We start from the raw sequence: 17,743 nt of genomic DNA on the forward strand, positions 1-17,743 counted from the left end.
TTCACCGTCAAACAGCTGTTTCATACAGAAAGTTCTTCATAATGTTAATTATGATACCTGAATAGCATCTCCACCCCCATCGTTCAGCCTGAGGTCCAGCTCCGAGGGCCTTCTGGTGGTTCCCTCACTGTGAGAGGTGAGGTTACAGGGAACCAGGCAGAGGACCTTCTCGGTAGTGGCACCCACCCTGTGGAACACCCTCCCATCAGATGTCAAGGAAATAAAAACAACTATCTGACTTTTAGAAGACATCTGAAGGCAGCCCTGTTTAGGGAAGTTTTTAGTGTTTGATGTTTTATCGTGTTTTTAATATTCTCTTGGGAGCCGCCCAGAGTGGCTGGGGAAACCCAGGCAGATGGGCAGGGTATAAATAATAAATTATTAGTAGTATCCTTGCAACAACCTTGTGAAGTAGGATAGGCCACCCATGAAACGCTCTGGCTGAGTGGAGATTTGAACCAAAATGTCCAACATGATAAGCCAGAGGTTGGCAACCCGTGACCTTCCTGGTGTCGTTAGAAGTCCTATCAGCTTCAGACAGCTTGACGTATGACTAGGGATGATAGTGGCGTCAGCCCTGTGGAACGCCCTCCCATCAGATGTCAAGGAAATAAACAACTACCGTTTCTGACTTTTAGAAGACATCTGAAGGCAGCCCAGTTTAGGGAAGTTTTTAATGTTTGATGTTTTACTGTGTTTTCATATATGCTGGAAGCCGCCCAGAGTGACTGGGGCAATCCAGTCAGATAGGTGGGGTACAAACAAACAAACAACAACAACAACATTCAGAATAAAATAAAATAAAATAAAAACTTCCTTCCAGTAGCACCTTAGAGACCAACTAAGTTTGTTCTTGATATGAGCTTTTGTGTGCATGCACACTTCTTCAGATACCTGTATCTGAATATCTGAAGAAGTATCTGAAGAAGTGTGCATGCACACAAAAGCTCATACCAAGAACAAACTTAGTTGGTCTCTAAGGTGCTACTGGAATGAATTTTTTTTATTTTATTTTGTTTTGACTATGGCAGACCAACACAGCTACCTACCTGTAACTGGAACATTCAGAATGTTAAGTAAAAGGTTCATCCACAGGAGTCAAAACAGCAGTGGCTTTCAGAGTAGGTGTCTGTGCAATGGAGGGGGACACAAGGCAGAGGAGAGAAAAAAGGCCAAGGTGGTGCTAAGCCAGCCTCCGCCAACCTGGCGCTCTCCAGGTGCTTTAGACTCCATCTCCCATCAACCCTTGTCCAGCAGCCATACACTTTCATTAGAACGTGCTGCCTCACTGTATAATAAGTCCTGCACTAGTGTAGAATCTATAACTGGAGGTAGCATGCAGGTGTGAATCAGCAGGTAATCACATCACACACGTGCTTGAGGGAGGCTGCAGATAAAGCACACGTTCCCTGTTCAATGCCTGGTATTTCCATGCACGACTGGGAAAGACGCCTGCCAGGAACACAGGAGAGTCACTGATGGGTTGCATATACGATACTGAACCGGATGGAGGAGGTATAAAGTAGAGGTCGGCAACCTCCAGCTCGTGGGCCAGGTGCAGCCCACGAAGGCCATTTTACCAGCCCACGAGCTGCCCGCCAACCCAGCTGCCCGTGCGGCAAGCCCCCCGTGTGCTGCGTTAAACCATCACGGCATGGGGACTTGCCAAGTGGTGCTGGAAATCGCAGGTGCGATTTCAGGCACCGCGGGCATGCGCAGACGCAGTTTCTGGCATTGCGCTGCGCATGTCTGGCCCACGGACACTCTCCGTGGGCTTGATCCAGCCCATGGCCGGAAAACCTTGCTGACGCCTGGTATAAAGTGTAGGGTTCCAGCTTCATAAAAAAGCCTAGCATCTTTGAATCTAATTAGTGTGTGAAGGGGTTAAACCATAGAGTAGGCTGTCCTGCCAGTCTTAGCCTTTGCCATCACTTCCTACCTTGGGAGGAAATAGGTCACCAAGCCTTTGTTATCTCTCCCTCCTTGTAGACTTCAGTATGTAAGGAGCGCTGAGCTGGTCGCTCCAGCCACATGGCTTTCACCAGCCTCTTTTGTTTCAGACCAGAATGGAGTCTGAAACTAACATTTCTCTCTCCCCCATTAGTTTAGAAATGTTTACCTTTTGTAACTAAGCAATGTTTTTACTGCCTGTGCATATTTCCCGACTGCTGTATGGAAAAGCACATGGATCTGACCTTTGAAGAATTTTGTAAGTAAACAATTTTATGACTTACCAATAAAATCTGTCTCTATGCTAGCTTGGAAAAAAACTTTGAAGGGGGATATTTTGGCACTCACTGGAAATGCACATTTAAAAGGTTTTACACCTGGACTTTCATGCTTTACTTTGCTGTGTATTTTGTGATTTTAACTGTCTGCTGGGATTCTTTCACCATAGAGTACTCGCCCCAAATTTTGGTCTTGACTTCCAGGATGCAACATAAAGCAGCTTAGCATATGTTCCGGAACGTTCTCTCCTAGGCACCCTCTGGCCACCTTCTTCCACCTCTTTTTCCGAGTGAGTGCCATCGTGACCTACCTAGTCTGTGACTGGTTCAGCAAAAGCTTCATTGCCTGTTTCGTCCTCATTCTCCTCCTCCTGTCCTTCGACTTCTGGTCTGTGAAGGTAAGCATGCTCTGGGCATCTCACAACTCAAACATTATGCCACCTTGTGCCATTTTGTCTTTCATCCAAGGGCGTGAAACAGTCTGCCACCTCCCCTCTCCCTAGTCTCTCTTTTTTTTTTTTTACAAATCATATTTATTGTGGTTTCCAATAAAACAATATCATATGAAACATTCCAAATTACATTCCAAATTATTTCTCCAATTATAAAACAAAAAAAGGTTCCAAATTGTCCAAATTATTACTTTAAATTTTATTTAAGGCTTCCCATGCTTCAAATTCCGGAGGCTCTATTATCATAAATTATTGCTTTGCTTTCTCTTCCAGTGTTTTCACAGCCGCTGATATATCCAACAAGTAAGATAAGTCCAAACAAGCAGTATCACTGTGTGATTTTAAGTCTGTACTCCACATTCCTTCTTTCGTTTTGCTGGTTGAAATCCAAAAGTCGTATTTGTACAGTCGCCATTTTCTTCTTTATTATATTTCGTATATTTTCCACTTTTAAAAGTCCCGATCTGCACCAGGTTATAAATCTTTGGAGGTTAGCCATCTCACTTATAAATCGTCACGTAAAAAGAAAAAGAAATGCAGCCTTGTCCCTCCTACGATCTCACGTTGCAGTCCGGGCATAATTCTAACTGCGTCATTTCTTGGCAGTCAACCAAATTCTTCCAATTAAAGTCCGTCAATGTCCAAGGGATTCATTTCATACTTCACACATTTATCATTCAAATCTCACTTGTTATATAAACGTTGGGTCTTCTGGGGGGTATTTGCCCAATATAAAATCATACAATCACATAGTCCAGGGCTCCTCCCCCCCTTCTGTCCCGTTTCACATATTTTACATACCGATACAGTCGTAAATTCTCATCCTCTTCTTTTCAAACAGTGGCTGGATTCTTTAGCAAAATACTTTCTCCTCTTTCGTTTGAAGCATGCCCAAGGTGACTCACTAATTTATATTTCTTAGCGTTGGGAATCCCGGACGGACAGGCCGGTCGCAGGAGTGCCGAACCTCAGGGGGGCTATCTGCCCTGACTCCCCTGCCCATTTTCCCGAAGGGTCAGAGCAGGTTTTGGAGCACCGTGGGCGAGCTGCCCTTCCCACATGCCTGGGAAGGTTGGGAGGCTGCATACTCCCAAAACAGCCTCAAAATTCCCCATGGAGGTCGGGAGCAGATGGAATTCCGACCATACCAGTCCGTGCCGGAAGCGGAAGCCCCCCTCTCCTTAGTCTCAGTATTGTCCTTGTAATGCTCTGCAGGGGGGGGGGGAGGAGGATAGAGACAAAACCAGAATCATTTGGCACCGCCACACATTGGCTTGGGCGCCACCTACTGTTGGTCCTCCTGCCTTCTACCCTACCAGTCCCAGTGGGCACCACCCAACACTGCCTTCATCATGGCATAAGTACATAAGAACAGCCCTGAAGCTGGATCAGGCCAGTGGCCCAGCTAGCCCGGCACCCTGATACAAAAATACAGATCTCTCTATGAAAACGGTGTACTGGTGGTATTTAACTCCTAGTAAGTTAGCAGCTCCTGCCAACCTAGCAGTTCGAAAGCACGTCAAAATGCAAGTAGATAAATAGGTACCACATTGTGCGAGAGATACTGCCTGTGTGGATCTGGAGAGGTGGAAACTACTGGCCACATACTCTTGCGATGCTGCTTCTACGAGGAGGTGCGAGGCGAGTTTATCCATTCGATGCTAGCTGAGCTACCTGGACGCTCGGACAATTTCTATATAGAGTGGCTTCTCTCAGATGCTAACGCTAATGTGACAGCAAAGGTAGCCAGGTTCTGTGCTAGAGCCATAAAAATTCGGTCCGAACTAGTCCGCAGTACCCACACAGCTTCAGGACAGAGCTAAAGACGAACCAGTGCTATAACCGGCTGTGTAGCCCACCTTTTAAAGTAGTGATATCTTCTTTTATCTAAAAAATTTAAAGCTTAAAGTTTATATTTATAGTTCATATTTTAGCATGTATTTTGGATTGTTTTTTATGGATATGTACGTGCTGGTTGAGAGCCGTAATAATAAATCTATCTATCTAGGTACCGCTCCGGCGGGAAGGTAAACGGCATTTCCGTGCGCTGCTCTGGTTCCCCAGAAGCGGCTTAGTCATGCTGGCCACATGACCCGGAAGATGTACCCTCGGCCAATAAAGCGAGTTGAGCGCCGCAACCCCAGAGTTGTCCGTGACTGGACCTAACGGTCAGGGGTCCCTTTACCCTTTACCTTTAAGTTAGCAAAAATGCAAGTACAAATACCTGCTGGAAATGTAAAGAAAAAGAAGGTACCTTTTATCAAATGTGGTTGTGTAAGGTAATAAAAGCATTCTGGGAAATGATATATAATGAACTGAAAAAAACGTTTAAAACAACTTTTATTTTAAAAAAACAAACCCCAGAAGCCTTTTTATTAGGAATTGTAGCTACCGATACACCTATTTATGCATGTGACAACAGCTACACGGATGCTATTAACCCAGAGGTGGAAAGAAGAAAAAGTCCCTACCAGAGAGGAATGGCAAACCAAGCTGTTGGACTATGCTGAAATGGGAAAACTGACCGGAAAGCTCAGGAACCTAGAAGACAAAAACTTCAGGAAAGAATGAGAAACATTTTTCATTTATTTATGAGACCACTGCAAGCAGATGAAAACAAATACTATGGACGATATGGACAGATACAAAATATAGATTATGAAATAATATGCAGTTGAAAATGTTGACAATAAGACCCATGGAGGGGGTGGGGAGATGTCTGGAGATACAGGGGAATTTCTAAATATGGATGTGTATTTGGTATTGTTGCAACTTTACACTTGTGAAATCAAATAAAAATGATTATAACCCCCCCCCCCAAAATACAGACCTCTCTAGCTGGCTGTTTTTCACCCTCTCATTCAGAACGTCACTGGAAGGCTGCTGGTCGGTTTGCGATGGTGGAATCAGATTGATGAGGATGGGAAGAGCCACTGGGTGTACGAAGCGAAAAAGGTATCCCTTTACATTGTCTTCCACAGAGCATAGAAGGGTCCTTGCCAGTGGACCATGTGTTGCAACAGGCAATAGCTCAGTCATTAGATCCTGAGACTCTTAATCTCCCAGGGTTGTGGGTTCGAGCCTCACGTTGGGCCAAGGATTCCTACATTGCAGGGGGTTGGACCAGGTGACCCTCATAGTCCTTTCCAAGTCTATGATTCTATTATTCTAAGTGGTTCCCAAACTTTTTCAGACCCCCCCCTCGGTTGCATAAACACATCAGCAGTGCCCCCCTTTGTTGTTGTTGTTCAGTCGTTCAATCGTGTCCGACTCTTCGTGACCCCATGGACCAGAGCACTCCAGGCACCCCTATCCTCCACTGCCTCCCGCAGTTTGGCCAAACTCATGCCAGTCGCTTCGAGAACACTGTCCAACCATCTCATCCTCTGTCGTCCCCTTCTCCTTGTGCCCTCCATCTTTCCCAACATCAGGGTCTTTTCCAGGGAGTCTTCTCTTCTCATGAGGTGGCCAAAGTCTTGGAGCCTCAGCTTCAGGATCTGCCCTTCCAGTGAGCACTCAGGGCTGATTTCTTTAAGGATGGATAAGTTTGATCTTCTTCTTTTTTTTATAAGATTTTTATTATTTTCAATTAAAACAGAAGAAAAACATAACATAAACACCAACATTAACACCATAAAAACAAACTACATAAACACAATCAAACATTAACAATAGAAAGAAAAAGAAACTTATACAAACCTTAAACTAACACTAATCTTCATACTTTCCTTGTTTCTATCTTCTCTATTTGGGGACTTCCCCCGTTCCCTCCACTGTCTTCAAAATCATATATATCTTCTAGGTAGCTTTATATCTTGTTCAGTTAACATTTGCCCAGGTTTTAATATTCTTAACTTTACTTAATCAAATACCTAATTAACTATATCTTAACGTATTTTTAGCAAATAAATCATTCGCACAAAAAATTTCCTCTTAACAATTTTATCTAGCATAAACCTACTAAAGCCAATTCTATTTAATTCTGCTCAAATATTCAATTTAACTGATTTAACTAAATAGTCTTTAAATTTTTTCCAATCCTGTGACACCTTCTCCTCCCTCTGGTCCCGGATTCTGGCGGTCAGTTCTGCGAGTTCCATGTAATCCATCATCTTCATCTGCCATTCTTCCACCGTTGGTATCTCTTCACCTTTCCATGTTCTTGCCAATAAGATTCTAGCTGCTGTTGTGGCATACATAAAAAACACTCTATCCTGACTGGGTATCTCTTCATTGGTTATGCTCAGAAGAAATGCCTCTGGTTTCTTACAAAAGGTAACTTTCATTACCTTCTTAAGCTCGTTATAAATCTTATCCCAGAAAGCATTTACCGCTGGGCACAACCACCACATATGAAAAAAGGTACCTTTCGCATGTTTACATTTCCAACATACATCTGACATTTTGGTATTCATCTTAGCTATCTTAACTGGTGTCAAATACCATCTATAAACCATTTTCATTATGTTTTCTCTTAAACTATGACAAGCAGTGAATTTGATACCTTTCTGCCACAATCTCTCCCAGTCATCCATCATAATATTATGTCCTACATCTTTCGCCCAATCTATCATTGGCGATTTAACCAGTTCATCTTTCGTATGCCACTCTAGCAAAAGATTATACATTTTGGAAAGGTTCTTAAAGTTCGATTCTATCAGTTCTGTTTCCAGTTTTGATTTTTCTACTTGAAAACCAACTTTTTTGTCCATTTTAAATGTTTCATACACCTGGTGATATTGCAGCCAATCGGGGACCTGGCTTTTCACTTGGTCATAGCTTTTTAGCTTAAATGAGTCCCCTTCCTGCTGCAATATGTCCATATATCTTAGCCAACTTGCAGACATGTTCGGTCTCTTATAGGCCTTGGCCTCCACTGGAGAAATCCATCTAGGAGTCTTTCTCTCCAAAAGGTCTTTATATCTAGTCCAGACCTGATACAAGGATTTTCTAACTATATGAGTCTTAAAAGTTCTGTGAATTTTAACCTTGTCATACCAAAGGTATGCATGGCAGCCGAACATATTGTCGTGTCCTTCCAAGTCCAACACATCCACATTCTCTAATTTAAACCAGTCCTTTAACCAGCAAAAGGCCGCTGCTTCAAAATAAAGTCTTAAATCCGGCAGGGCAAAGCCTCCTCTCTCTTTAGAGTCTGTTAGGATCTTAAACTTGATTCTAGGCTTTTTGCCCTGCCATATAAACTTCGATAGGTCCTTTTGCCATTTCTTAAAGCAATCCGGTTTATCCAAAATTGGTATGGCTTGGAATAAGAACAGCATCCTTGGTAGGACATTCATTTTAACCACTGCTATTCTTCCCATTAACGACAGTTTAAGTCTTGTCCAAATTTCCATATCTTTTTTTATCTCCATCCACAGTTTTTCGTAGTTGTCCTTGTACAGGTTCAAATTCTTAGTTGTGAGATTGATACCTAGATATTTTACAGTTTTAACAAAGTTGAGGCCTGTGGCTTCTTGTATTCTTTGAATCTGTTCTGCACTCAAATTTTTACCTAAAACTTTGGTTTTCTGCTTATTTAATTTGAAGCCAGCTACAAGTCCAAATTGTTCAATTAATTCCAAGGCTCTGGGGACACTGCTTTCCGGTTCCTGCAGGGATAACATCAAATCATCTGCGAAGGCGCGTAATTTGTATTCTTTCTCTCCCACTCTAATTCCTTTTGTCTGTTTGTCTTTTCGAATCATATTTAGAAGGACTTCCAGGACCGTAATGAAAAGTAAAGGGGAGATAGGGCACCCTTGTCTTGTTCCTTTCTCGACTTCAATCTCCTCCGATATCACACTGTTTACTATTACTTTTGCTCTTTGTTCTGTATAGATGGCCTTGATGCCATTTAAGAATTTTTCTCCAACTCCCATCTTTTCCAAATTCTTTTTCATAAATGTCCAAGATACTTTATCAAAAGCTTTCTCTGCATCAACAAACAGTAGTGTCGCATCTGTATTTATGTCTCTCTCCAGTTTTTCTAAAATGTCCACAATAATTCTCGTGTTATTGCTTATTTGTCTTCCTGGCAAGAAACCTGCTTGGTCTCTATGTATATAGTCTTTCAACACTCTTTTCAACCTTGTAGCCAAAACATTTGCGAAGATTTTGTAATCCACATTCAAAAGGGATATTGGACGATAGTTTTTCATCTGAGTCTTATCTGTATCTGGTTTTGGAATCAGTGTGATAAAGGCTTCTTTCCACGTCTCTGGTGCCCTATCTCCTTCTAGTATTTTGTTGCAAATTTCTCTTAACGGCTGCGATAGCCAATCTTTCAATGTCTTATAATATTTTGCTGTTAATCCATCCGGTCCTGGGGCCTTCCCCAATTGCATATTGTTTATTGCATCTTCTATCTCTTGTGTCGATATTGGGTGGTTGAGAATTGTTAGTTTTTCCTCTGGGACTTTTTGCAATCCATTCTTTTCCAGAAATCGGTCTATCTCTGCTTCATCTATCTTCTCCTCCTTGTACAGTTGCTTGTAAAATCTCTGAAAACACCATCTGATTTCCTCTGGTTTCTCTACATTTTTTCCATTTACTACCAAGTTGCAGATGACATTTACCTTTTGTCTTTTCTTTAGTTGCCAAGCTAGTAGTTTTCCACATTTATTAGCAGATTCAAATGTTCTTTGTTTCATCATTTTCACTTTCCATTCGATATCCTGATTCATAATATTCGCATATTGGGATTGCAAGTATTTAATTTCTTTTTGAATTTTGACACATCTGGGATGTCCTCTTAATTCTTTTTCCTTTTCTTTGATTAATTTCAACAGTCTCTCCATTTCTGCATTTTGTTGTTTCTTCTTTTTTGCTTTTTCACTTATGAGGAATCCTCTCATTACCGCTTTACTTGCATCCCAAGCAATCCTTTTCTCCACTTCGGAACTCCAATTAATTTGAAAATATTCTTTCATCTTTTTCGCCGCTCTTTCTACTAGCTTGGTGTCTCTCATCAATGCGTCATCCATTCTCCATCTAAAAGAATCCTTGGAAATCATTTTTAAATTTAGCTGTACCGGATTATGGTCTGAAAACGTTTTGGGACCAATTTCTGCCTTTTGTATTTTTGGAGCCAATTCACTCGAGATCCAGATGTAGTCTATCCTCGACCACGACTGCTGAGGTTCACTGAAGTACGTTGCCTCTGTTTCTGTGGGGTTTTTTAATCTCCAAGAGTCCACCAAATTCAAATTATCCACCATTTCAAAGAAAGTCTTTGGGAGTTTCCCATCATTCGTTAATTTAGCTCTTTGAGATCTGTCCATTAATGTGGAAACTGCACCATTAAAGTCTCCAAGGCACACTACCTTGTAATCCAAATAGTCCAACAGCAGGTCATGTATTTTTTTGTAAAAAATCGACTTTCCATCATTTGGTGCGTAAAGTCCCAGAATCAAAATTTTTTCGCCTTGTACGTTGATTTCAATTGCGATGTATCTCCCTTCTTCATCTTTAAATAGCTGTCTTGGGCTATATTTCTCCTTTGCATATATCACTACTCCTCTCTTCTTGACCTTGTCCGATGATATAAACTCTTGGCCTAGTTTTTTATTTTGTAGTAGTCTTCTGTGGCGTCGGACTATGTGGGTCTCCTGTAAACATATTATGTCCAAATTCTTCTTTTCTATGCTGTAAAACACTCTGCGTCTCTTTGGTCTCTGGTTCAATCCCCGAACATTCCATGTCATTAACTTGAGCGCCATTTTCCTTTATTTATTCTTCTCCTCCAGTTGCCTCTCCTTTCTTACCTTCCTCTGGATCCTTCTGACTTGGCCCTGGTAATCCCGGCGGTGGTGGAAGTGTTTCTGGAAACTTGTAGAGCTGTGCTGGATCAAGTGGAGTACCTTTAAATTGTTCCAGATGTTTATCCAAAAACTTTTGCTTTTCCGCCAAGGACCTTATTCTTATCTTTTTCCCTTCAAACGTGAATGCAAGGCCTTCTGGAAATTCCCAACTGAAGGAGATCTTTCTTCTTCTTAGCTCAGTCACCAAATCGTTGTAAGGAGCTCTTTTGTCTAAAAAAAATCTGGGGATGTCCTTATAAAAAATTACTTTATTCTGCTGTACCACCAGGTTGTTTCTGTAATGTAAGTCCAGAAAGTAGTCTCTGTCGTGTCTATCGTGTAGCACAATCAAACAGTCACTGACTGTTTTGGTGCTTTTCTTTCCTCTGGAACCTCTAGGTCCAAATCTGAAGGCCTTCACTATGCGTGCTGAGACGTTTACCTCTTCTAACTCCCAGTACGTTGAAAATTGCTCCACAATGTAGGCTTTTAGGTCTTCTCCTTCCAGTTCTGGAAGACCCTTAGACGGATGTTTCCCTCTCTCTGGTGAAGTTGCAGAAAAGCAAGAGATTCCTCAACAGTTCTCTGTCGTGTTCCAATATTCTCTATCTGCTCCAAATCTAAATTGTCCAATTTTTCCTCCACCTTTTTTATTTTTTCTCTGACCACTTTAATTTCCTCGGAGTCCTTTTTCAAAGTGGTCACCTCCTGCCCAATTTTATTAATTTCTTCTCTGTTCTTCCTTACATTCTCCTCAATTTGGCCAATTGATCTTTCCAAGGTCTGGGTGGAATTTTTAATATCAGCTTTTATATCAACTTGGAGTTTTTCTATTGCAGAGTTCACTGTTGTATTTACTGATGACACTGAATCCTGTGTTTGCTTCAACCCTTCAGTCACACTTTTCAGTCCTGCTGCAATTTCTGCCACGCTAACAACCAATTTCTCCATTTGTTCCTGAAGAGTTAGGGAAACAGAGCCTCTTTTTTGTGCAGAGCTAGAGCCAGCTGTTTTAGATCTAGTGTCCATTTCCTGTGGGCTCTGCAATTGTAATCTCAAGGTCACTCCAGTTGCTGTAGTAACAATCTCAGACATTCACAGCAGAAGACCAACAGTCCCAAAGATAAACACCAGGTGGCCAGCAGCTTGCTTCTGAGAACAAAGAGCCTGCTGAGCCAGAAGCCCACACCAGTCCAAAAATCCAACTTTTAGGCAAAGAGTTCCAATTTTTCCAAAGTTATAGATTCCTTAAAGCCAAGAAAAGTTTATTTAAATAGCCCAAGTCAGTAGCTGTTTCTCACTTGCAGTGTTACCACCAAGTCCATAAAGTAACTTGTAACCGGCTACAAAGAAGTCAAAATGTCTCCACTGGTAAACAGTCACTGAAACACCAACAAAGAAAAAAAATGGCAACAATATATTGCAGCCCGCTACCGACCCGGAATCCTAGTCCAGAGGGCGAGCGGTGTCTTCTTTTGCCATATCAACTGTTTTTAAGTCTGTAAACATCCTTCAAACAACTTTTAAACAACTTTTAAAAAGTTTGGCAGAGTTCGCAAAACTTTTCCCGTTAATCACGGCTTTAGTCTTTTAGCGCTACCAAGCTCGCGCAAACAGTTCAAGGGGAACAGGCTTCCTTTTTAAGTTTCCTCTGCAAGCAGTGCTCTCCAAACTTGTAAAACAGTCCAAAACTTTTACTTACAGAGTTTCTTTGGAAGTTTCTATGTCGGAAGTGCCGGGTGCTCGAGTCTGGCGGGATCGCTGCTTTGATCCTCCGTAGGCAGTCGCTTCTTCAGTCCCGTGCCGGAGCTTCGCTCGCCTGATTTTCCCCCTTACGAGGGTCAATCAGGAGCGGAGACGGCACGTCTGGGACCCACGAAGCAGTCGGTCCACGGGACGCTCTTCCCGTGGCTTTAAGGGACCCGTGGCGCAGGCACGGAAGTCCCTGAAGCCTAACGGAGGACGGAGCCGTCGGACTCCCGTCCGCCATTGCACCGGCACCAAACGGAAGTGCACCCTATTATTACTATTATTACTAATAGGTACCCCCCTACACACTATTAAAAACATAAATCAGAATATAGACATACCTTGGTTTTCGAACAGAAGGCGTTCCGGAAATCCGTTCGACTTTCGAAACGTTCAGAAACCAAGGCGTGGCTTCCGATTGTGTAAGGTGTGACAGAAACAATAGCGGAAACCGCATCGGACATTCGGCTTCCAAAAAACCCCCCCACAAAAAACCTACTTCGAAAACCGGAACACTTACTTCTGGGTTTCAATCGTTTGGGATCCGAAACGTACGAATACCAAGGTGTTCAACAGCCAATGTACAACTGTAGTGGCTCACACAACCCCCTAAGGAAGATAATAACATAATTGAATTCAAAACAGAAACAATAAGTGCACATTATCCACAATCCAATTAAGACCATTTAGTTTGATTAATTTGACAAAATTGATAAACATGTCCCAGTGATACCAGCCTTTACATCTCCAGCAGCCCCCTGCTGCCCCCTTGCCTCTTAGCAAGGTACTGTGGTACTTGGTTCTCGAATGGCTTAGTTGACGAACAAATCGGCTACTGAACGCCGAAAACCGGAAGTAAGTGTTCCGGTTTTTGAATGCTTTCAGAAGCAAATGTCTGGACATGGCTTTCTGCTTGAGTACAGGGAAGCTCCTGCTGCCAATCGGAAGATGCACCTTGTTTTTTCGAATGGTTTCGGGAGTCGAATGGCCTCCCAGAATGAATTAATAACACCGGTCTTGAAAGATCTACATTGGCTCCCAGTACATTTTCCGAGCACAATTCAAAGTGTTGTTGCTTACCTTTAAAGCCCTAAACAGTCTCGGCCAGTAGACCTGAAGGAGCGTCTCCATCCCCATCGATCTACCCGGACGCTGAGGTCCAGCGCCGAGGGCCTTCTGGCGGTTCCTCACTGTGAGAAGCCAAGCTACAGGGAACCAAGCAGAGGGCCTTCTCGGTAGTGGCACCCGCCCTGTGGAACGCCCTCCCACAATGTCAAAGAGAAACACCGACTACCAGACTTTTAGAAGACATCTGAAGGCAGCCCTATTTAGGGAAGCTTTTAATGTTGGATGATTATTGTATTTTAATGTTTTGATGGAAGCCGCTGTAATAAGAATATTAAGGTCATATATATATAATATAATAAATGTTCATAAGTGTGCCAAGCAAACAAGGCCGCATGTGTGAGGCAGCACAGGAAAACAGCCCTGAAACCATTTCTGACTCCCAAACTGACAAACTGTTTCTCTGCAAGGAAGGAGGAGGGGGGGGGGTTAGAAAACCTTCCATTGTCTCAGGATTATAATGATTATCATCTCAAAGGAATGGCCAAGCTACCCAGGAAAGGCAATCAGATAAGACATTATCATATAAACTGGCAGGCAGGAGAAAAAAAACGCTCTCAGATTTCTGCTGTAGACTGCCTTTTTCTGTGGTGTAGCTATGATGTATTTGGGAGATGGTCCTGGGTTACACCCCTTCTGTGACGTTTGTATGGGGGTTTCTGGGGGTGGTCTTGAACGGCAGCGTGGGCAATTTAAAATTTCTCCTTTGTTTCTAGGTCTTTCCCCTACTCTCCTGTGTGTGGGGCAAACACCCTGTTGCAACAGCCTTAATAAAGATCAAGTTTGCCAGCTGCTTTGCTTCTCAACTATTCTCGGCTGGCCTCTGTTATTACCTCCTACAATGGAGCAACCTGCAAAGGACTCTACGGGGGCTCTTGTGTACCCCATAAGGGAATAAGGGCCAGATTTTGTTTATTACAGCACCCAGAGTGGCATGGGGAAGCCCAGCCAGATGGCGGGGGTATAAATAAATTATATATTATTATTATATTATTATTATTATTATAAGTTCGAGACTCCTTCATGGATCACTGCCTTGCTGTGGCAAAGGGGCTTGAATAACTCAGGGAAGCTATGAGCTATGCCATGCAGGGCCACCCAAGATGGACAGGTCATAGCGGAGAGTTTAGACTAAATGTGATCCCCCTGGAGAAGGAAACTGGCAAGCCACTCCAGTATCCCTTGCCAAGAAAACATCCATGGACAAAGTTTATTTTTGGTCCATTGGGTCACGCGGAGTCTGGACACAAACTGAACGACTGAACAACAACAAAAGTTCGAGAACCAAGGGTTCTATCGTAATCCTAGCTAATCCCCACTTTGTGAACACTGGTTTAAAACATACAGGGAAAGCACAGGAAGAGGTTTGTAACGTCAAGAATAGGGACGGTGGGGGAGTGGATGGAGATAAGCTTTTTTCTTCTCCTCCCACAGTATTATTGCTCGGAGTCCTCCAGCATATGACAGGCAGAAGAAGGAACTTCTTCAAATATATTAAGTTTTGACTACACCATTGTTGGATGCAGATAAGCCATCCGAAATGGGGGATACCAAGCAACAGTTGCCACATTTAGGCCTGGAATTTTATGCCATCTTATGTGTATGGCAAATTTAATAATAAATTTATTACAGTGGTACCTACTCGACTTACTCTACTCGACATACGAATTTTTCGACTTGCATATGAAAAACGTGCCTGCACACCTACGAATTTTTCGAAATCCAAAGGACATCCGTTGGCAGTTTAGTTGGGGTTTACTCGACTTACGAATTAGATGCGGTTTACTCAATTTACGAATTTTTCGTTTCCAATGCATTCCTATGGGGAAATTGCTTTTTTTGACATACAATTTTTCGACCTACGAATGTGCATTCGGAACGGATTAAATTAGTAAGTCAAGGTACCACTGTATTTATGCCACCATCTGACTGGACTGGGTTGCCCCAGCCACTCCCAACAAAATATTAACATTTAATATTAATTTTTTTTAAAAAAAACCAATAAAACAAACCATTAAAAACTTCCCTGAATAAAGCTGCCTTTAGATGTCTTCTAAATGCCAAATCTGCTCAACAACTTTTGGGGTGTCCTTGTTTTTACTTTTGAAATATCAACCCTCCCTCTGCCTGCTTACACATTTGGTGATAGAGGCCATTTCCCCAAACGACTCTCTGTTCCACACTGATGACAAGTGACTCCAGGTGTGGGAGTTCTGGAAATCTATTGCAGTTTTTCATTTAAAATACCGCTTAGTGTTTTGTTTTTTAAAGACTCAAAGCCACGTGCAAATGAAAGCAATGTGTATCAAATGAGCATAAAACGCAATTCTAAAGTGACCATTACGATGACGCGGCCAATATTTTGAGTAAATGAAAAAAAAGAGAGGCCTTTTTTAAATGCATGGACCAACATATCCACCAAAGATACCAAATTTTGAGGAAGTTTATTGCCGATAATGAGGAAATGAATCTATTTTCCTAGAATCAGATTGTATATGGCAGAAGTTCCCATTTCTGTTGAATTCTGTTATTTTTGCAGATATTTCAGCTGACGGCAACCCACCCTCTCTTCCCCCGCTTCTTCTCCTCCATAGGTCCCGTCAACCGTAGCTGCCCCCACCGAAGTCGAAGCCCGGATATTCTGGCTGGGCCTGATTATCTGCCCGGTCATCTGGACCCTTTTCTTCTTTAGCACGTTGTTTTCCTTGAAGCTGAAATGGCTGGTAAGGGGCTGGACCAAACTTTGCAAGAGCCCAGGGCAGTGGCGAGCAAGCTGACCAGGCCTGGCGTGGCACGCATGCCCTGCACCCAGGGGTGGGGCCAGCCGGGGAGGACACTCCATGGGGCCTCCAGGAATCTGCCTACCTCCTCCCACTCAGCCGCCCTATAGCTGAGGGGGAGGCAGCAGGCGGACTGTTTGGGGCAGCTCCAGAGTCTGCGGGTGCCCAAGCCACTGCGTCACTCCCAGGAGAGACGCGCGGCAGGCACGCTGCAGGCCCCACGGTGACCTCGCCACTGTGATCCATGCGCGGTGATGGTCACCTCCAGGCTTGACTATTGTAACTCACTCTACATGGGGCTGCCCTTGAAACTGACCCAGAAACTCCAGCAGGTGCAGAATGCCGCAGCGGACTCCTTATGGGGGCCTCGCCGCGGAATCACATTCACCCAGTGCTGTACCTTCAAAGCCCTATACGGCCTAGGACCCTCGTACCTATGGGACCGCCTCTCCTGGTATGCCCGCGGAGGACCTTACGGTCTGCAAACAACAACACTCTGAAGATCCTGGGCCCCAGGGAAATTAGACTGGCCTCAACCAGAGCCAGGGCCTTTTCAGCCATGGCCCCAGCTTGGTGGAATGCTCTCCCACAAGAGACTAGGGCCATGCAGGATTTAACATCTTTCCACAGGGCCTGCAAGACAGAGCTGTTCCGCCAGGCCTTTGGCCAGGGGGCAGTCTGACCTACTTTCCTTTGTATAAGAACAAGCATGAAGGAGGCTTCCCAGCCTGTTCACATGTCCTCATGTGATCAGTAAAACAGTTAGTCCTGGAAAGTATTAACTGCTCTCAATCGTAACCGATAACTGCATTTGTCCAGATTTTAATTTGTCTGAATTAAGGATTCTTAATTAAGGATAATTAATTAAGGATAATTAAGGCTTCAGGATAAGAACAGAAATTGTGCTCTTGCAGCACAGTGGCAGCGGGAGGTCCCATTAGCTAAAGTGGTGCTTAAGGTTAAGAACAGTTTCAGGTTAAGAACGGACCTCTAGAACAAATTAAGTTCTTAACCCGAGGTACCACTGTAACTGGTTAAGAGCGGTGGACTCGTAATCTGGTGAACCGGGTTCGCATCTCCGCTCCTCCACATGCAGCTGCTGGGTGACCTTGCGCTAGTCACACTTCTCTGAAGTCTCTCAGCCCCACTCACCTCACAGAGTGTTTGTTGGGGGAGGAAGGGAAAGGAGAATGTTAGCCGTTTGAGACTCCTTCGGGTAGTGATAAAGCGGGATATCAAATCCAAACTCTTCTTCTTCTTCTTCTCTCTTCTTAGTACCACCCACCATTTTGTCATCCCCTGTCAGTGGTGACACCCAGGGCAGCCTGCCCCCACTGCACCCCCGTTCCTCCACCCCTGGCCCAGGGGGCAGAGGTGGGTTATGGAGGGAGAGGAAGGGCTGTTGCACAGGCAGAAGTCCTTGCTCCAGTGGGACATCTTTGTTGGATATGGATGCGATAAATAATATTGGCTATAGCTCTTCACACCCAGATCATAGCACGTGAAAGAACAGTCATAACTCACCACCCAGCTTCTGGTTGAAAAACTTGGATCTGCATTAAGGAAAAGCAATACAGTCACAGAAGTCTCTTCAATCTAGGAAGGTA

The 17,743-nt window shown here is 43.5% G+C and overlaps 1 protein-coding gene across 1 annotated transcript in view; it reads left to right on the top strand.

Annotated features, from left to right (window-relative positions):
* The window catches only part of TVP23A (trans-golgi network vesicle protein 23 homolog A), a 30,276-nt gene that overhangs the window by 8,833 nt on the left and 3,700 nt on the right, over window positions 1-17,743 (top strand). The window contains 3 exon segments of the mRNA XM_033167907.1: window positions 2,482-2,626; window positions 5,546-5,635; window positions 15,951-16,079. Coding sequence (XP_033023798.1) covers window positions 2,482-2,626; window positions 5,546-5,635; window positions 15,951-16,079 — 364 coding nt within the window.

Source organism: Lacerta agilis, chromosome 13, assembly GCF_009819535.1.
Source record: "Lacerta agilis isolate rLacAgi1 chromosome 13, rLacAgi1.pri, whole genome shotgun sequence".
Classification (NCBI taxonomy): Eukaryota; Metazoa; Chordata; class Lepidosauria; order Squamata; family Lacertidae; genus Lacerta; species Lacerta agilis.